Raw genomic sequence first — 21,803 nt, 5'->3', positions numbered from 1 at the left:
TCCAAGAGAAAACAAAATAATGCAAAAGCTCTTTATTTCCAACTGCTGCTGCAGTTGTAGGTATTTACTAAAAACACAATTTCGACATAATCAGAATAAAACTTGACTAGGATTATAGCAAACAACTTATTTTTGAAATACCTCCAAATGTTCTGGCATTGAACCCCTACCGTGATGATATCCATGTTGGAAATGTATCTCTCTAAATCCAATAAAAGGTTTTATATCAGGAAGAAAAGGTTTATGCACTCCCAGCAAGCTACGCCTGCAGATGCCCAATCAGAGAAAATAAACCATAACCCATGTTGGTGAGGCTTTGACCTTCAGCATGTCCTTAGGCAGTAAATTGTCATGGTTCCACATTTAGCTTCTGGACTCCTGGAAATACAGTTTTGTCCAGGACCAATCACTTAATCATGGACAATGGGAACTATAGTCTGTAAAACATAGAGAACTCTGACAAAAAACAAAAGGACAAAAGTGCCCAGTGGTTCTTCTTATTGTTTTTGTTGATTTTTTCTTTTGGGGAGGGTTGGGGGAATCAGACATTAGCTCTTCGTGAATTGTTCATCCTCCATTTTTAAGCCCATTATCTGTTTATTTACTAGTACTACTTGCATGACATATAGAGGACACTCTCTTAATTCAAAAGAAATCACCTGGCTATTCCCCAGTGCCCTTACATCTCTCTCCTTGTTCAAGTTGAAGCATGGTGCATAATTCCCTCTTCCACCAATTGAGCCTTCACATCTCTCTCCTTAAGAAGTGGGGAAAAGATACTATGCAGATAATCCAGCCGGTTCCCCCACTCTGAGTTCTTCCACTCCAATGCTTCCCACCAGCGACTTTCTCCTTTGATCCCCTTCAAATGGTCACTTGACATTTCCATCGTAGAAAGACTCTTAAGCTTCGGGCAATTGTAAAAGCCTATTTTTTCCAGTTCTGGTGCAATACGCAAACCACTAGAAATGCTAACAAGATTTGGCACGTAAAGCAGTGATATTCTCTTCAAGCTTGGAAGAAAGCAATTTGGTTGTGGTGCTGAGTTACTGGACGCATGACCTATTAGGCTCACAAGACTGGTCAGTTGAGGGCAGTGTTCAACGATGAGCTCTTCTAAATTGGCAAGATTAGCAACCAAATCTGGTGAGAAAATGGTACTCAATCTGGGGCATTTATGAAGTGCAAGGAACTTCAGCCTAGCTAGGCAGTTCTTATGAACAGGCCCCTTCCAAATGCTCTCCAAATTCTTCATGTAATATATATTCAAGTCTTGTAGATTTCCAAGCGCATCAGTTTGTTCTTCAGAAAACTCTGCACAATCAATGATGGTTTGGACTTCATTACATTCTGTCAATAAGCAAAATTTTAGCCGCCTGGTATTCTTAATTCCAAAATCTGACAAACTCTTCGCGGTAGCATGACCTTCCAGGAAAAAAGCTGTGCTGTGGTTGAGTACCGTTCTCATTTCATTAGGAATATCCTTGCCGTTGATAAACTTCAAGCATTTGTCACCATTGTTGAAGTGAGCTTCAACTTCTTCTGGTACTCGAGATATGACCTGCTGTTTGTGATTACCAACAGTAAATCTGAAACGTGGCAAGGGGTAACGGAGCAATGATGTGCTACCTGTTCTGCGTTTCCACAAAATTTCAATGCTTGGCAGGTACAAATTAAGCTGTCTTAAAGTTTTCAGGTTGCAAGCTTCCTCAATAACAGCTTTCACAGTTGCATTCCAACGTTCATCATCTGGATCAACATCAATGCTTAATTCAATTAGTTCAGAGAGACCCGATATAATTCCAGGGTGAATTATAGTATCTCTCTGCGACCATGTTTTGCTGCAGTTCACGTATCCGTAGAATGAGACCCTCAAAATTTTTAATTTTGAAAGATGTCCTATTTCTACCGGGAGATCTATAATCTGAGTTTCATCAAGGTCCAGCTTCTCAAGATTCTTCAGTTTTCCAACATGGCTAGGGAGTTGTATGAAGAGTTCACAGCCTTTCAAAAGGAGTTCTCGAAGTTTAACCAAACTAGAAAGTGACTCTGGCAAAGATTTGATACTGGTATGTGATAAGTCTAGGATTTGAAGCAGAGGCATGTGCGTGAAGAAACAAGAAGGGACAGCCATCAGATCCAAGTTCTTCTGAAGGTACAATGCAAATAGTGAGGGGCACTTTGGAGATTCTGGTAGGTCATATAATTTATTATCCATCAAATGGATCTCTTTGGCATCCCATTCCTCTTCTTTTGGTGGTTTAATCAATCTCAACCCGCCTTGCATAAGATATAATGGATGCATTTGGGGAATTAGTAGCTTTACTAATACATCATAGATCTCTCTTCGCAGTTGGACACAATTTAACTCCACAATATTAAGCAAGAATGCATCAACAAGACTTTGGAGAATATGGGTTCCTTCATCATAGGTATCAACCAGAGAATCCCAGATCCAACGTTGTATTACTGAGCTTCTGTGGATTGCCAGTCCCTCGGGATACCTTGTAAAAAGCTTAATGCAATGTCTTGTTTTATTGTTCATACGTTCCCAAATGAATGTTAATGTGTTAACCAGGACATTATCTATATCTTCTATCTGAGATGGAGGTAGCATGGTCAATCTTTGAGCAGCAAGTTCCCACAATTGGACATCATCAGTAACTTTCTTCAAGGACCTGGCCATTAGAATGATGGCAAGTAGATTGCCACGGCACTCTTTCACCATACATGCTGCTATCTGTTGGATACTAGGAGAAAGGAAACCTTCACCCACAATCCTAAAAAACAATTTCCACGACAACAAATGATCCTCCATTCTGATCTCCATGTCTGCTGCTATTTTAGAAGTAAAGATTATGAACCTTGAATCACTATGTATCTGGTCAAGCAGCTTGTTAATGTTTATCGAAAATGGGAGTGTAGAGTGATCGAGGTTCATGTTCTTATTATAATCATCCTCCATTAGCAACAAGATTCCTGGGGAGCACAAGTTGTCAGAATATTCAACAGAATCAGAGTATTTACCTAGACAGAAACCCTTCTGTAAGTGAAAGACCCCATGAACCTTTGCCACAATTTGATGTTCAGCCACAGTAAATTCAATGATATATCCAAACTTGGAACCTATATTTTGGTGGTGCTTTATTGCTTCTATCACCCTTTTCTTATCTCTTCCACTGATTGTAATGCACCTGATATCTCCTCTGCTTATACATTTTAAGATCTGACAAACAGCTAAATCAACTGCAGAGTCAAATATTTCTTCTGGTACAGTTTCTTTGGCTGACAACTCAGTCTCTTCTATTTGAATTTTACATCTTGCAGGCATTGGCTGCAATTCATTTTCAGCTTCTATTGCTGCCCCTTCACTGTGACTTGGTGAACCTCTAGATTTTGATGTCTTTCCACTAATTATAATTTTTTCCACTTCCAACAGGGGTCTTGAATCAGCATCTGCAGGCCTATAAAGGTTCTCGACTATGTCTCCTGGTAAAACTCCCTCGATATCATTCATCAAGGGAACATTCAGCAACTTTTGCAAGCTTCCTGAAAGGTCATGTAGCCTCATTATTACGTCCCAATATTCCGCTACCTTTTCACCAAATAACATCTTTTCTGTTGATTTTGCATCTCTCATGATTGCCAGTACATCGGTAATCCATTTCTCTGAGTCAAATTTGTCAATCATAATCATAGGATAAGATGAAAGTAGAAGTAGCACATCCTTCTTCCTGTTCAGCAACTTCCAGTTCTTTCTCACTTGATATCCATGAAAGTCTTTCCACACTGGATATGACTCAGATGATTCCTCGGGAAACACATTCAGGTTGAGGCCAAAAGTTGGAAGCTCACTCATCAGCTCTGTTGATGAAATGCAAGTTTGATCGTGAGGATTGTATACACTTGACTGAAGATTAGATTTTGAATCTTGTTTGTCATTTCCATCTACGCCACATGCAGTATCCGTATGCTGCAAATATAGGTGAAAAATACTTATTTCACTTGAATATCGGTATCCAAATTAATTTAATCTGTCTATAAAAAAGACCCTAATCTAAATGGAAAATGACAAAAGAGTAGGTTCTGTACAGCTAGTATTTGGGGTGGTCTTGGAGGCATCACATCGGAGGCCAGATTGCAAGTGTGCTTTCCAGAGTAAGTAACACTGAAGATCATTGGATTTTCATCTACTCTTTGGACTTGCTTTGTAGCCAAACAGCCTACAGTAAGTAGATGTGCGCACCTGTAGTACGTTCTGTAAGAAAGAAAAGAGAGGTTATTTCATGTTTATAGCTCGGTGAATCTAGAAAATCATTACATGACATGTCTTTGGGGTGCAAATGGGAGTTATTATCAAATATCCACAAATGTCTAAGCCCAGTTGTTCTATATTAAATCGAGAAGAACATAGATTCAATTAAATCGTGCCATTGGTTAGGCATCAGGGTACTGCACTACCATGCAGTCAGCAATGCTCATAATGATAATAACATGGACTAAAAGAGGAAAGTTTCCCTACCTTGGATATCTTGCTCCAACAATATCTGTCTGTCCATGTTTCCTCCAATTGTAACCATCAGGAAGGGGTTCCCCTAGCCCTAGGTCCGTATCCGATGGGACCAATTCTGTCCAGCTCGACATTGTCTTCCTGCAACATGAAAATTGTTTTGTTCAATGTAAAGTCTTTTTCTCTTTTGTGGATTAGTTGGCCTTGTATCATTATAAATTGCTCATATGCCCTTATGTATACCTTTTGGTGGAGACCTCATTGACTTTGAGTTCTCTGTCCTTGAAATCGTAGTCAGAGTCCTTACTCTGGACGCTTCCACAAAGAAAAGATGGGGATTTAGACACTTCCGATGCAACTATTGTTGACTTTGATTCGGCTGTCTCACTGCAGTAAAGCATCAATTGGTTTAGTTTTCCATTTTATGTACATCATAAATTTCCCATACGTCTATTGTGTACCTTTTCATGGAGGCATCCTTGACTTTGAACTCTTGCTGCTGGAAATCAAGATCAAAGCCGTCACTATGGGGACTTCCATTGTGAGCAGACGGGCTGTGAGCTATGGAATGTGGCTTGGTCATAGAGAAGGTCCTGCGGTTAAGCATTGAAAGTGCCTTTCCTTGTGAAGATAGAATCTGTCGGTGTAGTTCACGAGCTTCTTTTGAAGCTTTGAGATGCAGTTGGAGCTTCCTTGCTAGCTCCATTCCTCGTTTTAGTTCCTTTCTAAGATTCTTCTGTACCAAGCTCTCCATTTCTCTATGGAAAAAAACTAATAATAATAAATAAAGGTTTTTGGTCCAGCAAGTGTGATTGAATACAAGCCAAAAACCAGCAGGGACATTGGTATCTGAGGACAGATAATTAATGAATTTGAAGCTGGAAAGCATGTAGCAATATGAACTAAGGGTTGGAAAATGAAAGAATTACCAGGAAAAAGTTTGTCCTCAGCCTATCTGCCACGGACTCCACCTTACAACAGGCTTGTTAGAAGCTTTCAAACTTCAAAGTGAGACTTTTGTCTTTTGAATAAGTAATGAGTAGTTTCATTGATCAAGCAGGGAATCCCTGAACTTACAAAAGGCTCTGGCTTTGTGTTATGGTCAGATGCCGAGCTGGCTTGCAAAAAACGGCCATTACAAAGAGCTCTATACGAAAGAAGCTTTCCTATAAAGTATCAAGAATCCAAATATCTCAGGTCGAATACCAGTAAGTAGTGGAAACAACAGACTTTCCGTTTCCCTTCCTTACTGGCATAAATCTGATTTCTAGCCTAGGATCACAAGAGCAAAAACAGCACCTTTACAGAACACATGGAAGGAAACTCACCAGGAGCTTCAAATTCCTCAACATCATAGAGATAAAAGCAAAAGGAGCAGAAAAAAGAACCTGCCAGCTCACAGCATATAAAGCAGCATCATTAAGGATAAATACGTAACAGATCACCTACTCTTCCCACCCCATCCTTGGCTAGGCTGTCTGCCATATCGTTACCCGGTCTCAGAATGTAGCTCTTTTCCAAACCTAGCAACTTAGAGCTGAATGAATTTCAAAGTGAGACCTTTTTTTTTTTTGAATATTCAATGGGTATTAATAAAACAGAGGAAAGCAAACGTTCCCCTCTGAGGAGCCTACAAGGAAGATTTAGCCCTGTTAGACACAGTTGAGATTAACAGTGCTAAATCGCCCTAACCAGCTCATAACAGGATCTGCACAGAAGTCAAAAACTCTCCCTATCCCTATTCACACAAAAGTCAGCGCAACAAAAAGGCTCTCATCCTGCTTACCGTGGCTAAACTGTTACTTGCTTCGCAAGATCTGCTCCATGATATCTTTTGCACTATATGCACTGTTTTCTTTGTTTTCATTTTACTTTTAATCTACCAGGTGTTCAAAACTCCTAAGGGGGTGTGCCAATCATTGGGGTCCAGCTCAATGATCATGTTATGTTATTCTTTAGGGGTACATGTGGGAAAGGGGAGTGAGGTAGAGATCCATTAAAGTACACAATTATTGACTAGTTATCACATTCTAATAATACGTGAACGACACGTTTTTCCATTCTATATAGCAAGATTGGATACACATTTGTATTTATAATCTAACTACTTCTAAAGATGTGTGAAAAGTTTGGGTCATGAGATTCATTTAGTGGATTTTATTGACATTCAAAGCAAAGTTCTTGGCTAGGTGCTTTTTCTAAAGCAAAATTTTCATTCCTCCTTTTCACACTAAGTCCCTTCCAAATCTAGCATGCTTCTTTTTCTTTTACTTCTACTGGTAATTCGATAAAGAAATATGTTTAAAATATTGCTAATAATTAAGCAACATCTTTACTTCTAGAGTTTACAGAAATGTTGACTTGCATCATGTAATTCCAGGTTTAGATCTTCATAACTCACGAAGTTTGCTTCGGATGTCGTTTGCTGGATTTCCCAGATCAGAGCCAAAAAATCTCTTGCATCTCCTGAGTCAACGGTCACTCATCGGCGAGTAGACATATGTACGTTTTCTCTTAGTAGATTACACAACTCATCAAAATATAGTTTGAAACATAAATCTTTGTCGGGTGCTTTAGAGAATGTTTCGGGACAGTACAAGGACAAGTATTTTTTGTACTTGTCGTTTCAATCAAAGTTGATTGATTGTGTCTTTTTCTCTTTGAACCTTAGCTAGATTTTTCTTCTTTCGTTCAACTAGTTTGAAACTCTCAAGTAAAATCAATAAAAATGCTTTTTTACCCAGTTGGAATTTCAGTGCATGGAGGATGTTTACCAGCCGGGATGAAGAAAATAAGCTACTAGGAACTGCTTGGACATGGTGGAAGTTTCCTTGTCTTCGACCCACAGATTGTAGCATGAAACACTTTTCATGACTTGAAGTCGATTACATAGAGTTATCATACAATTTTGGGAGCATGAATTATACTTATTCTTTTAATTTTTAGCATAGTTCTTAGCAAATTTTCATACTTTTTAGTAGGAGTCAAGTTTTTACTGTGTCTAGTGTCATTTAGTCAATTTGAACTCTATCTGTTTTGTCAAAAATCCCTTTTATGCTATTTTTAATCTCGTTTTGATTTTTTGAAAGAATGGTGGTAGAAAGTAAAGCTGAAGAATGGACCTCATCAACCCTGCATTTGGTGGCTCAAAGGAGGAGAGCATGGTGGCAAAGGGCTCAAGGCTGCAGCAACAAATTGTCCAGACAGAGAGTTTCTCGTTGCAGCGAGAACAGAACATAAGGAAGCAGAAAGATTCTCGTTGCAACGAGAATCCAAACTCGTTACAGCGAGAAATGCGAGCTTTGCAGATGCCAGGTCAGCTAAGCTTGCTGCAGCGAGAATCCAAACTCACTACAGCGAGAAAGCTTCAGAAAGGGGAATATTCTGTCTCGAAAACCTAGGTAAAGGGTGAATGAGGGGACTATAAATAGATCCTTTGGCACAGAAAAAGAGGAGATTGGGGAGGAGACATTTTTGGCAAGAGGAGCTGCAACAAAACGGGAAAATAAGGAAGATTCAAAGGGGAGGAGATTCTAAAGCTGCAACAGACTGTTTTGCTCTCTCTCTCTAGATTTGAAGCTTTCTCTCTCTCTCATTTTGTAAAATTATGCTCTTTCTGCTGTATCGTGTACTCTATTTATTTGAAATGTTGAGCAAAACCCATTTACCTAGGATTATGGTTCACTTTATTAATTAGTTGGGATATTGGTTGGTTGATTGTTTATTCTTAATGCAAATCTTGATGTTTATTCAAGTTGAAATCTTTTGTTCATTTAATTGATTGATCACCAATTAATTGAGTTTGAGTATTTGGATGAAACTTGAAAAAGTTAATCTAAATTGGACTTAGGCTTGAGTAGAGTGTGTTCAAAACATTAAAAATGAATGTTGGTGCTTTGATGTGTAGTTAGGGTGGAAACACAACTAATTGCCACACTTAGTTATTAAGGACTTCTTTAACTTAAAGAGCTTAAATTATTTGTTTCTTATAAACATATAAGGAGGCAAATAGATTAGGCAAGTGTGCAATACCTTGATAGAGGATTACACATAACTTAAGATCCTAGACTAATATCAAATTCCATTAAGATTAAATAACTAACCAAGGCCAATTCTAATTGAAGTAATAGAGGACACCATAATCCTAGATTAATAGACCATTGATACCATTTTCATTTATTAATTGCATCACTTAAAGTAGATTCTAGTTAATTATTTTACATTTTCTATTTAATCTTAGTTCAAAATTAATTCTTTGGATAAGGTTAGCTTGTGTCAATTTTGGTAATTAACAGCAATCATTATACCAACTCTTCGAGATTCGACATCCTACTCATTACTTACTACTTGTCACGACCGTGTACACTTACACGAGTTATTTGCTAGTAATTTACAATCAATTTGAGCATATTTACATATTGCATAGGCAAGACTGTTATTGTTTTCAGCTAGCAACAGTCGACCGACAGCAAATAAAAGGTATGAAATTCGATATATCTTTTTTCTAATGTTGGAACAAATATAATTGGATTGTGAGGGTTGGAATATATCTGGATCTGTTTTCCTGGTAAGGTTTCAGGTTTATACATGAAGCCTTGAGCTCTCCTCGGAAGAGGGTATTAGCACTGACCTTACTTGGGGTTTTAACTATTGCCGGTGTTCAACTTGCATCCGATTTTCATTTTTTGGTTCAAGTAAATATTTTAATATTGCTATAAAGAAACGGGAGTACTTTGGCTGCAAATTATCTTTGCCTGACCACTTCATGAATTTGAGCTCCCCTCTAAATTATCTGATTTTCTTCCACATTTTCTTTTTGATAAGTCATGAATTCATTGGAAAAAGAGGGAACCATTGTTCACCTTCTGATAGGTACAAGATTTTGACCTGTTACACTTCCACTCGAGTATAACATACCAAAATCCTCTCACAGGCCTTATCCTGTCCCCTATGTACACTTCTGCAAGCATCTTTCACAAAATTCCCATAGCTTAGAGACTACAAAGACAGAAAACAAAACTGGCCCTAACCAAAAATAACAGAGCCAATCCCATGCCAGACTGTACACACAGAATTCCAGAAGCAAAGACTCCTATCATGCCCTCAACAGCCATCATTAAAGCAAACCATCAACCAGAACCAACCTGTTCCAGACATCACAAACGAACATAAACAAAGCATACTGAGACACAATCATACAACCTGTTCCAGTCATAGTTCCACATTTAGCTCCTGGGCTCTTGGAAATACAGTTTGTCCAAGACCAATCACTTAAATCATGAACAGTGGGAAGTATAGTCTGAAAACCATCGAGAAATCTGACAAAAAAACATAAGAACAGAAGTGCCCAATGGTTCTTCTTATTGTTTTTGTTGATGTTTTTTTTTTTTGTGGGGGTGAGGGGAATCAGATGTTAGCACTTCGTGAATTGTTCATCTTCCATTTTTAACCCCATTATCTGCTTATTTACTAGTACAACTTGGATGACAAATAAAAGGACACCCTCTTAATTCAAAAGAAAATTACCTTGCGGTTGCCCAGTGCTCTTACATCTCTCTCCTTGTTTAAGTTGAAGCATGGAGCATAATTCTCTCTTCTCTCAATTGCGCCTTCACTTCTCTCTCCTTAATAAGTGGGGAAAAGATACTATGCAGATAATCTAGCCGGTTCCCCCACTCCGAGTTCTTCCACTCCAATGCTTCCCACCAGTGTCTTTCTCCTTTGATCACCTTCAAATTTTCACTTGACATTTCCATCGTAGAAAGACTCTTAAGCTTCAGGCAATTGTAGAATCCTACTTTTTCCAGTTTTGGAGCAATGTGCAAACCACTAGAGATGCTAATAAGTTTTCGTACGTAAAGCAGTGATATTCTTTTCAAGCTTGGAAGAAAACAATTTGGTTGTGGTGCTGAGTTACAAGACGCACGACCTATTAGGCTCGCTAGACTAGTCAGTTGAGGGCGGTGTTCAACGATAACCTCTTCTGAACTGGCAAGATTAGCAATCCGATCTGGTGTAAAAATGGTACTCAATCTGGGGCATTTATGAAGTGCAAGGAACTTCAGGCTAGCTAACCAGTTCTTATGAACAGTTCCCCTCCAAATGCTCCTCAAATTCTTCATGTAATATATATTCAAGTCTTGTAGATTTCCAAGTGCATCAGTTTGTTCTTCAGGAAACTCTGCACAATCAATTATGGTTTGCACTTCATTACATTCTGTCAGTAAACAAAATTTTAACTGCCTTGAATTTTCAATTCCAAAATCAGACAAACTAGTAGCGGTAGCATGACCTTCCAGGAAAAAAGCTGTGCTGTGGTTGAGTGCCATTCTCATTTCAGCTGGGATATCCTTGCCTTTGACAAACTTCAAGCATTTGTCACCCTTATCGAAGTGAGCTTCAACTTCTTCTGGTACTCGAGATACAACCTGTTGTTTGTGATAACCGACAGTAAATCTGAAACGTGGCAAGGGGTAATGGAGCAATGATGTGCTACGTGTTCTGCATTTCCACAATATTTCGATGTTTGGCAAGTACAAATTAAGCTGTCTTAAAGTTTTCAGGTTGCAAGCTTCCTCAATAATAGCTTTCACAGTTGCATGCCAGCGTTCATCGTCCGGATCAACTTCAATGCTTAATTCAGTTAATTCAAAAAAACCTGATATTGTTCCATGGGGAATTATTGTATCTCGCCGCAACATTGTTTTGCTGCAGTTCATATATCCATAGAATGAGACCCTCAAAATTTTTAATTTGGAAAGATGTCCAATCTCTGCTGGGAGATCTATAATCTGAGTTCCATCAAGGTCAAGCTTCTCAAGATTCTTCAGTTCTCCAACATGACTAGGGAGTTGTGTGAAGAGTTCACAGCCTTTCAAAAGGAATTCTCGAAGTTTAACCAAACTAGAAAGCGACTCTGGCAAAGATTTGATACTGGTGTGTGATAAGTCTAGAATTTCAAGGAGAGGCATGTGCTTGAAGAAACAAGATGGGATAGCCATCAGATCCAAGTTCTTCTGAAGGTACAGTTTAAATAGTGAGGGGCACGTTGGAGATTCTGGTAGGTCAGATAATTTATTATCCATCAAATGGATCTCTTTGGCATCCCACCATAACTCTTCTTTTGGTGGTTTAATCAATCTCAACCCTCCTTTCATAAGACATAATGGATGCATTTGGGATTGGGGAATAACTAGGTTCACTAATACGTCATAGATCTCTCCTTGCAGTTCGACACAATTTAACACCACAAAATAATTAAGCAGGAATATATCAATAAGACTTTGGAGAATGCGGTCTCCTTCATCATAGGTACCAACCACATTTTCCTTGACCCAACATTGTATTAGTTCGAATCTGTTGATTTTCTTTCCCTTGTGATACAGTATATAAAACTCAATGCAATGTCTTGTTTTCTTGTTCATATGATCCCAAACGAATGTTAATGCGTTAACCACATTTTCTATATCTTCTATCGAGATGGAGGTAGCATGGTCAATCTTTGAACAGCAAGTTCCCACAATTTGACATCGTCAGTAACTTTCTTCAAGGAACTGGCCATTAGAAGGATGGCAAGTAGATTGCCACGGCACTCTTTCACCATACATGCTGCCATCTGTTGGATACTAGGGGAAAGCGAAACTTCACCCACAATCCTATGAAACAATTTCCACGAAAACAAATGATCCTCCATTCTAATCTCCATGTCTACTGCCATTTTAGAAGTAAAGATTATGAACCTTGAATCACTATGTTTATGGTCAACCAGTTATCAAAAATGGGAGTGTAAAGTGATCCAGGTTCATGTTCTCATCATAATCATCTTCCGTAAGCAATAAGTTTCCTAGGGAGCACAAGTGGTCAGAATATTCAGGTGTAAGGCCAACAGCATCAGAGCATCCACCTAGCCAAAACCCCTTCTGCAGGTGAAAGACACCGTGAACCTTTGCCCCATTTTGATTATCTGACACAGTGAAAACAATGATATATCCAAACGTGGAACCTATTTCTCAGTGTTGCTTTATTGCTTCTAACACCCTTTTTTTATTTCTTCCACTGATTGTAATACACCTGATATCTCCTCTGTTTATACATCTTAAGATCTAATGAATAGCTAAATCAACGGCCAAATCCAATATTTCTTCGGGTACATACAGTGTTTCTTTGGTTGACAACTCAGTATCTTCTACCTGAGTTTTACATCTTGCAGGCATTGGCTGCAATTCATTTTCAGTTTCCATTGCTGCCCCTTCACTGTGACTTGGTGAACCTCTAGATTTTGATGTCTTTCCGGCAATTATATTCTGTTCCACCTCCAACAAGGGTCTTAAATCAGCTTCTGTTGGCCTATATAGATTCTCAACTATGTCCCCTGGTAAAACTCGCTCAATATTATTCGTCAAGGGAACATCGAGCAGCTTCTGCAAGCGTACAGAAAGTTCATGTAGCCTCATTATTAATGGCCAATCTTCCGCTACCTCTTCACCGTATAAAATCTTTTCTGTTGATTTTGCATCTCTCATGAATGCCATACATCTGTAATCCATTTCTTTGAGTCAAATTTGTCAATCATAATCATAGGATAACATGAAAGTAGGAGTAGCACATCCTTCTTCCTGTTCAGCACCTTGCAGTTCTTCCTCACTTGATACTCATAAAGGATTGTTAGAGGTGACGTATATGATGGGTTTGGGAACTCATTCTGGTTGAGCTCTGAATTTGGAAGCTCACTCGTCACCTCGGTTGATGAAATGCAAGTTTGATCAACAGGATTGTTTACGCTTGACTGAAGACTAGATTTTGAATCCTGTTTATCATATCCATCTACATCACCTACAGTATCCGAAGGCTGCAAATATACATGAAAAATACTTATTTCACTATAATATCAGTATGTAAATTACTTTAATCTATCTATAAAAAAGACCCTAATCTAAACAGAAAATGATAAAGAGTAGGTTCTGTACAGCTAGTATTTTGGGTAGTCTTGAAGGCATCACATCTGAGGCTATATTGCAAGTGTGCCTTCCATAGTACTGCTCCTTGAAATCATGGTCAGAGTCCTCACTCCGGCAACTTCCCTTACGAGTAGGCGAGCTGTGAGCTATGTACTTTGGCTTGGCTGCCGTGGAGGAGGTGCTGCAGTTAATAATTGAAAATGCCTTTCCTTGGGAGGATAGAATCTGTTTCTGTAATTCACAAGCTTCTTTGGAAGCTTTGAGATACGCTTGAAGCTTCCTTGCTAGCTTCATTCCTCGTATTAGCTAATTTCTAAGATTCTTATGTTCCCAGCTCTCCATTTCTCTATCGAAAAAAGAAAAAAAGAGAGAAAGAGAAAGACGTAAGATGTAGTACCATAAAGTCTAGACAATGGGAGATGAGGTGTCGTCCACCAAATGTGATTGAATACAAGACAAAAGCAGCGGGACATTGTTATCTGAGGATGGAAAATTAATGAATTCGAAGCTGAAAGCATGTAGCAATATGAACTAAGAGTCGAGAATTAGCTATCAAATAATAATAATAATAATAATACGCAAGGTAAGATGATGAGCATGCATTAATGATACAATCTTGCCCAGACAACCTTAAAGGCACATTCTCTAACGTCGACTTAGTGCATTCAAAATTTTATTCTTGAAGTGCTTCCACAAGGATCAACTTGGTTTATGGGCTATTTTTTTTAATAAAAAAAAAATCATGCAAACAAATTGCTTAGTGTAAGGAATTCGAGTACCTGGCTTGCATATGTATCTGTATCAGCGGGAGAGAAGTCTTGTGCGAAACAAGCTTAGACCAACCTATTAAATGCTGAGCAGCAACTCCCCTGTTTTTCTCATCTCATACTCAGCCTCTCTGCCACGGCCTCCACCACTCCAGCAGGCTTGTTCAAAGCTTTCAAACTTCATGTGAGAAGGCTGGTATGCACTGTTTTCTCTCCATCTCCCAGCTGTCACCTTGTCACCTGTCCCAGACTTGAAGGGGTCCCAAGGATTTCGACAGGAGCAGGTAGTTGAACCATCGGCGTTAAGCCTAAGGGTTTTCCTTAATCAATGGGAAGCAGACAAGGGGACGCGAGACTCACAAAGTTATGATTTTCAACTTTTTAAATTATTGAAGAAACAAAAGTAGAAATTATATTTATATTTTCTTAGAAATAGAGTTACCAAGGCAACTACTAGTTGAAGCTTACCACAAAGAGAAAATGGGGCTGTCACCATCTAGTAGGGAAGATGGAACATCCCGAATGTTAAGAGAATCTTTAATCACCTCAATCCAAGTTGATTGATTGTTTTTTTTTTTAATTTTTGAACCTTAGCTCGATCTTTCTCTTTAGTAAAAGTACTTTAAAACTCTGAATTCAAATGAACATAGTCAATTTCTAATTGTATATCTCATCAGGTAGCCATTATCACGTTTGTGTTCTTGTTTTCCAGTTGGAATTTCAGTGCATGGAAGAGATACAGCCGAGGTGTAGAAAAAGCTACCAGGAACTGCTGGGCATGTCGTGGAAGTTTCTTTGTCTTCGACCGCAAATAAAAGGTAAGAAATTTGATATATCTTTTTCTTATATTGGAAGAAATATAATTGGATTCTGAGGGTTGGAATAAATCTGGAGAGAGATTTCTTTACTTCTGTTTTCTTGGTAAGATTTCAGGGTTATACATGAAGCTTTGAATTGAACTCGGAAGAGGTTAAAGAAGATAGTAACTGACATTGTTTGGGGTTTAGGAAGAATAAAGACATAAAAGAAGAATTTTGCTATAAAGAAACAAGAGTACTTTGGCTGCAAATTATCTTAGCCTGACCACTTCAGGAATTTGAGTTACCCTCTAAAGTATATAAATATGAGCAGAGTAGACACCTGATCCTTTTTTTTTTTTTTTTTTGCAATTTGGAATGCCAGTTGCAGCGTAGAAGTTATAATGGCTAACGATGGGCTGGAAGTCACAATCGAATTGGCAAAGGAAGCATGGAACTATTTTTGTTGAAATAGGACTTGCATTGAAAACCACATCAGTGCATGCTATTAACCTTAGGATCATATGTGATCATTTTGTATTAAGACAGCTAGATTCCTATCTTATTATGATAGCTATGCATCTAGTGAAAGACTTATGCAATGATTAGCATGTATTCTTGTGCCTTATACTGATCTAAGCTTACTAGTTAAGCTTTGCTATGTATTAAAAACTAAGTTAATGCATATCAAAAACATTAAGCTTCTGTTACTCCAGAAAACTCTTTTTCACTTGCTGTGCTTTCATACTTCTCATATATCCATCAAAACACAACAATTTTATGGGGAAGCGTGGTTTATCGTACAATATGGATAATAATTTTGACATGATGATAACTGCAGCAGAAAAGCTCCAGGCAAAAAGGGACGACAATGAGAGGATAGTGGAACAAAATAGAACAAAAACAACCACCAGATGCTATCAAACGTAGCTCAGCAGCGTTGTGAAGACTCTTGAAAAAGTGGAAAGATTACGAGCTGAGTATGATAAGGAACGATCTTCACATTTGATGCGCCGATCAGATTACAGTGGCAAGGCCATTACTTTGCGCCAGGAAGTTGAGAGACTTGTGGAAGAGGGAGATTTTCAAGGAGGATTTCTAGTAGATAAGCCTCCAGAAGCCATTGTAAGGTTGAATGCACCAGACCTTGAAGGATTTCCTACCCTTCAAAGACCTTTGCAAGAAACACTAGAGTTGCTAAGAAGTGATAAACTAAAAGGAATTGGAATTTTTGGCACAGTGGGAGTTGGGAAAACAGCAATAATGAAGAACTTGAATAACCACGAAGAAGTTGCCAAAATGTTTGATATAGTCATTTGGGTAAATGTTTCAAGGGAGATGAATGAGGAGAAACTGCAACTGAAAATTGCACAGCGACTTAAACTTAAGATGGAAAGTGCTACATGCTCTGGTGACCTTGCGAGGATCATATCAGAACATATGAAGGATAAGAAGTATTTGCTGCTTCTAGATGAGGTCATGGATTCCATTGATTTGCAGCAGATTGGAATCCCAGATAATGGTAATGGTAGCAAAGTGGTATTGACTACTGAATTCCGTCATGTTTGTTCCTCAATGACAGAAAGAATGGTCAAAGTGGACCGATTATCTCCAGATGAGGCATGGAGGATGTTTCAACAGACAGCAGCTGAAAAAATAGATCTCCCTGATGTTGAACCAGTTGCTCGGCTAGTAGCCGAAGAGTGTGATCGACTCCCACTTGTGATCAGAACAGTGGCAAGTTCCTTCAAACTGAAGGAAAGTGATTCTGAATGGAGGAATGGATTGAGAGAACTTGAAAAATGGCCAGAAATTGAGATTCAAGGCTTAACAAACATGCATGCATTCCTTAAGTTTTGTTATCATGAGCTGAAGGATGAGAAGAAAAAGAAATGCTTTCTGTATGGTGCATTATATCCAGCTGGTAGCAAGATATATGTTGATCATTTAGTGGAGTGTTGGGGCGGCTGAAGGATTCCTTGGGACTATTGATGACAGGAGAAGATTTCGAGATGCACGAGATGAAGGATATGACATATTGGGGCATCTAGTCAATGTGTCATTGCTAGAGAAAGGTGAGAGAATGATCTATGTTCAAGTGAACAACAGTGTCCGACAAGTTGCCTTATACATTTCCTCACAAGAGCCTGATTGCAAATTCATTGCTTTAAAAGGTGAACATTCACCTTATCCTCAAAATGCGACAGATTGGCAGCAGGCAAAAAGGATCTCTATGATTGAAGGAAAACTGCTTGAGTTACCAGAAAGTCCAAACTGTGAGGAACTTTTGTCTCTATTACTATAAAGAAATCCTAATTTAGCTACTATTCCACTATCATTTTTCCAGAACGTGCAGAAGCTTATAGTTTTGGACTTGTACAGGACAGGAATAGCATCACTGCCATTATCTGTATCAACATTGACTAGACTTAAGGCTCTTTTCTTAAATGATTGCCCCAGCATAACAAAGTTGCCTACCCAAGTAGCAGAACTTCGTTTTCTTGAGGTGCTTGACATTCGAGGCTGCAAGATAATATTCATACCTCCACTTATTGGAAAATTAGTTTATTTGAGGTGTTTGCGGATGTCATACCATAAATGCAGCAATACAGAAGACTGTCGTGATGTGGAAATTGTTGACAATGTGATTTCAAGGCTTCTAAGATTGGAGGAACTGATGATTGATGTGACCTCCTATGGCCATTGGTGCGTTGATGTTGCAAGAGTCATTCGGGAAGTGGCTTCCTTGGAGAATTTAACTACTCTCAGAATATGCTTTCCACAACCAGAGATCCTCAAAATGTTAATGGAAAACAAGCGATCATATAGGGATCACAAACAATTAACTTCATTTTGGTTTTTTGTTGGCTGTGAAAACAAGAACAATCCTCCAATTCTTGACTACTTTGAGTACAAAGTAAATCGATATATGAGATACTGCTATCCTGGCAATGATGATTCTACAATTCGTGATGTCCTTCCTAAAACTGATGCATTGGAATTGGTCAGTCATAACAACATCAAATGTCTATCAGACTTCGTGAATGTTGCCAGCCTGAACCATGTTCGTGGTTGTCTGATTGAAAGATGCAATGAAATGACAACTATTTTAGATGGCAACAAGGTAGGAGTTATAGACATTCTACCAATTCTGGAACAGTTACATTTAAGGAGTTTGCTCTGTCTGAAGAGTGTTTTTGAAGGCCCTATTGCAGGCAAAAGCTTGTCAAAGCTACATACCATTGTGGTGAAGAGTTGCCCAATGTTGAGAAAGATACTGTCTAATGGAGTGATTCAACAGGTCTCCAAACTCAAGAAATTGGCAATTGAAAGCTGTTTCGAGGTAGAAGAATTGATTGAGAACTGTTGGGGCGTTGAACCATTTTCATATGAGCTTCCGAGCCTAGAGATATTGGAACTAATTGACTTGCCGAAATTAAGAACTATATGCGCAGGACAGCCATTGGCATGGCCGTATTTAAAGGTCCTTAAGATATTTGGATGTCACGAGTTGAAATCGTTACCTTTCAACGAAGACATTTCGACCAAGCTGAAGTTAATAGAGGGAGAACAAATATGGTGGGAAGCATTGCAGTGGCGAAACAGTGAGGTTAGAGACCATATTCAATCCTTTTGCAGCCTAAGGTGAATGTTGCTTTTGGTTATTCTAATTTGTACAGCTATAATTACAACAATTAAGAACAACATAGGATTTGCACTGCTTTGATTGAATGGGTGTTGTAGACTTGAAATGTTAGAAGCCGTTGGATTTGGAAATTCCTCGTACTAGTTACCTTTCAGTGTAGCATAAAGAAAAACTTTGAACATATGCCTGAAATTTGTTGCTTTACTCCCAGGATACAAAATCAATATGCCAGAATTTCAATAAAGCAGTTGGTTAAAAATCTTCACAGATTTTCAGTTTTCAATCAAAGAACAGAGATTGCAGGAGAAAACAAAATAATGAAAAAGCTCTTTATTTCCAACTGCTGCATGGAGTTATAGGTATTTGCCAAAGACAATTTCAACATAATCTGAATCAAACTTGACAGGGGTTGTAGCAAACAACTAATTCTTGAAATACCTGTCAATGCTCTGGCATTGAACCCTTAGCGTGATGATATCCTGTTGGAAATGTGTCTCTCTAAATCCAATAAAAGGTTTTATATCAGGGAAAATTAAAGGTGCATATACCACTTACAAATGCCTGCTCAGAGAAAATAAACTATCTCCCATGTTGGTGAGGCTTCGACCTTCAGCATTTCTTTAGATAATTTATTCAAGAACAGATCCACCCATGTAAACTGCCATGGTTCCACATTTAGCTCCTGCACTCCTAAAAATACAGTTTTGTCCAAGACCTATCACTTTAATCATGAACAATGGGAAGAATATTCTAAAAAGCATAGACAACTCTGACAAAAAACAAACGAACAGAGGTGCCCAGTGGTTTTTCTTATTGTTTTTGTTGGGTTTATTTTTTGGGTTGGAGGAATCAGACATTAGCCCTTTTTGAATTGTCCATCCTCCATATTTAAGCCCACTATCTGCCTATTTACTAGTACTGCTTGGATGAAAAATAAAAGGCCACCCCCTGAATTCAAAAGAAATTACCTGGTTGTTGCCCAGCGCCCTTACGTCTCTCTCCTTGTTTAAGTTGAAGCTGGGTGCACAATTCGAAAAAATTGTGAAAGAGAGGGAGCATTTAAAAGAGGATTTTTGGTAGATAAGCCTCCAGAAAAAATTGTGAAGTTGAATGCACCAGACCTTGAAGGATTTCCTACCCTTCGAAGATCATTACAAGAAATACGGGAGTTGCTAAGAAGCGATAAACTAAAAGGAATCGGAATTTTTGGCACAGTGGGAGTTGGGAAAACAACAATAATGAAGAACTTGAACAACCCCGAAGAAGTTGCCAAAATGTTTGATATAGTCATTTAGATAAATGTTTCAAGGGAGAGGAATGATGAGAAACTGCAACTGAACATTGCACAGCGACTTAAACTGAAGGCGGAACGTGCTACGTGCTCTGGTGAACTTGCGAGGATCATATCAGAATATATGAAGCATAAGAAGTATTTGCTGCTTCTGGATGAGGTCATGGACTCCATTGATTTGCAGCAGATTAGAATCCCAAATATGGTTGTCACGCCTCAGACCCGAGACATGACAGACGTCGCATACCTATAAAGTATAATTCTACAGACATGCAAGGCTCTAAAATATATATCTTAAACTATTACTAAAAGATACTGATATACCTGAAGAATTTAGTGATTTATAAACTATATCTGTTGACAGAATTTCCAAATATCATAATTCGACAATATTCAAAATTAAATCTCCAAAACCATAAAGCTACTAAGTCAAGATAAAAGTCTGAATACTAATTAAGATAGTACGATGTTCATAATATTTAAATAAATCCTAGATAATTTAAGTCTTACTAAATTAAACATCACTCCCCAAAGTTCCCGCGTGGTTGACCAAATCACAACCTGAAAAAAAATTGAAGGAAGGGGTGAGTCCAACTACTCAGCAAATAACTAACATCCATTCAGCCAGATTAAGCATGCTTAAAACATTCAGGGCAAAATATCATTTACAAATGCCAAGACAAAATATTGGGTAATCTTATTTGGAATCACATAATTCAAAATTTGCGCATTCAAATAACAGAACAAATATATTCACAATATTTAACTTTTAATGGTCTCCTATAACATGCTACGACCACACTTAACCCCTGTGACATAGGTCAGAAATAGAACCACAATTAACCCCAGTGGCATGGGTCAGAAAAAGCAACCATTGGCTGCACTGAACAAATATCACAAATACCACTATTCTGTAATCGGTGGTGCGGTTGGGAGATCGATCTCTAATCACAAAATACATGTCGACATGGCCAACATTTAACCCACATTAGCAGGGTTAGAGCATAGCCATACTAGGAGATAAAACAGAAATATATATTTTTAGATTACCCAAAGATCATAAAACAGTATATCAAATTTCTCAAGCATATCTCATACACCTTAAAAGCATATTCGTTTCAAACTAAACATTTATGTTTATATTCGCAAAAACATATACGTATACATTAAACCAAGTCATGAACAAATTTCCAATTCAGAAATCACGTTTTGCATAAATCACATTTTAAATCTAACATATAAACTTATATACATATACATTTTGCATGCTCAACCCAATTTTAATAAATCATAGGACAAAATATTATATCTCATGTACAAATTCAGATTGAAGCTAATTTTTAAGGTGTGAAAACACCGAAGGGATATCAGTCACTTACTTGATCTCGTAAATTTTACTTTCAAGTAGCAAATCCGAAAATCCTCTTAGTAGCCTAGTATTTCGAGAAACACAAAAATCAGAACTAAATTTGCAAACAGATCCTACAAGGCGACTTTTCGTTGACCATCCTAAGCACTTAGGGTGTGTAGCGACTCCTATTACAATTTATGAACTTTTTTTTTTTTGTTAATAAGGTAATATATTATTATTATTTATATTTTTGAATTAAACAAAATTTTCAATAAGGTTGAGAATTAAACTTAAATCATAAAATCAGTAAGGACTTTAAATTTCAGATAGAGAAATAATACTAATTTCACTTGTAAAAAATCATATTTATAATTTTTCATAAATTTTTGATATTTTAATAAAATCTATAATTTAAGAAATAAATTTATAAAATATAAAAATACATACTTCTTAACATAAAAATACAGTAGAAATCACATATCCA

The 21,803-nt window shown here is 37.9% G+C and overlaps 2 protein-coding genes, 2 long non-coding RNA genes and 2 pseudogenes across 6 annotated transcripts in view; 3 read left to right on the top strand and 3 right to left on the bottom strand.

The window, feature by feature from the left end:
* On the bottom strand, positions 8 to 6,348 carry LOC18607103 (disease resistance protein At4g27190). 3 transcript variants are annotated; one of them, XM_018115421.1, is made up of 7 exons: positions 5,440 to 6,348; positions 4,972 to 5,268; positions 4,754 to 4,897; positions 4,523 to 4,651; positions 4,093 to 4,258; positions 660 to 3,973; positions 8 to 378 (listed from the first exon to the last, which is right to left on the bottom strand). In XM_018115421.1, exons 2-6 carry the CDS (start codon positions 5,262 to 5,264, stop codon positions 698 to 700), a joined length of 4,008 nt encoding a protein of 1,335 aa, XP_017970910.1. In that variant the 5' UTR covers positions 5,265 to 5,268; positions 5,440 to 6,348; the 3' UTR covers positions 8 to 378; positions 660 to 697. The 3 variants fall into 3 exon arrangements, with proteins under 3 accessions (XP_017970910.1, XP_017970908.1, XP_017970909.1); XM_018115419.1 differs by having other exon boundaries at positions 8 to 3,973; XM_018115420.1 differs by lacking the exon at positions 5,440 to 6,348 and having other exon boundaries at positions 8 to 3,973; positions 4,972 to 5,301.
* Positions 6,665 to 7,390, top strand: LOC108660832. Its single transcript, XR_001926525.1, has 3 exons — positions 6,665 to 6,699; positions 6,891 to 7,012; positions 7,255 to 7,390. It is a non-coding gene; the product is annotated as an uncharacterized LOC108660832 (long non-coding RNA).
* LOC108660603 lies at positions 9,627 to 11,685 on the bottom strand. The gene is made up of 2 exons (XM_018114815.1): positions 10,240 to 11,685; positions 9,627 to 9,809 (listed from the first exon to the last, which is right to left on the bottom strand). The coding sequence occupies exons 1-2, from the start codon at positions 11,683 to 11,685 to the stop codon at positions 9,627 to 9,629; spliced, it is 1,629 nt and encodes a 542-aa protein (XP_017970304.1).
* On the top strand, positions 14,816 to 18,680 carry LOC18607099 (annotated as a pseudogene).
* The window catches only part of LOC108660602, a 5,450-nt pseudogene continuing 3,334 nt past the window's right edge, over positions 19,688 to 21,803 (top strand).
* Positions 20,290 to 21,803, bottom strand: part of LOC108660911 — a 1,950-nt gene continuing 436 nt past the window's right edge. The window contains exons 2-3 of the long non-coding RNA XR_001926618.1: positions 21,348 to 21,401; positions 20,290 to 20,529 (exon numbers count right to left, since the gene is read on the bottom strand). This is a non-coding gene — a long non-coding RNA (uncharacterized LOC108660911). The remainder of the gene's footprint in view (positions 20,530 to 21,347; positions 21,402 to 21,803) is intronic.

This window comes from Theobroma cacao, chromosome 2 (assembly GCF_000208745.1).
Source record: "Theobroma cacao cultivar B97-61/B2 chromosome 2, Criollo_cocoa_genome_V2, whole genome shotgun sequence".
Lineage (NCBI taxonomy): Eukaryota > Viridiplantae > Streptophyta > Magnoliopsida > Malvales > Malvaceae > Theobroma > Theobroma cacao.
This window is presented reverse-complemented; position numbering and strand designations above follow the sequence as displayed.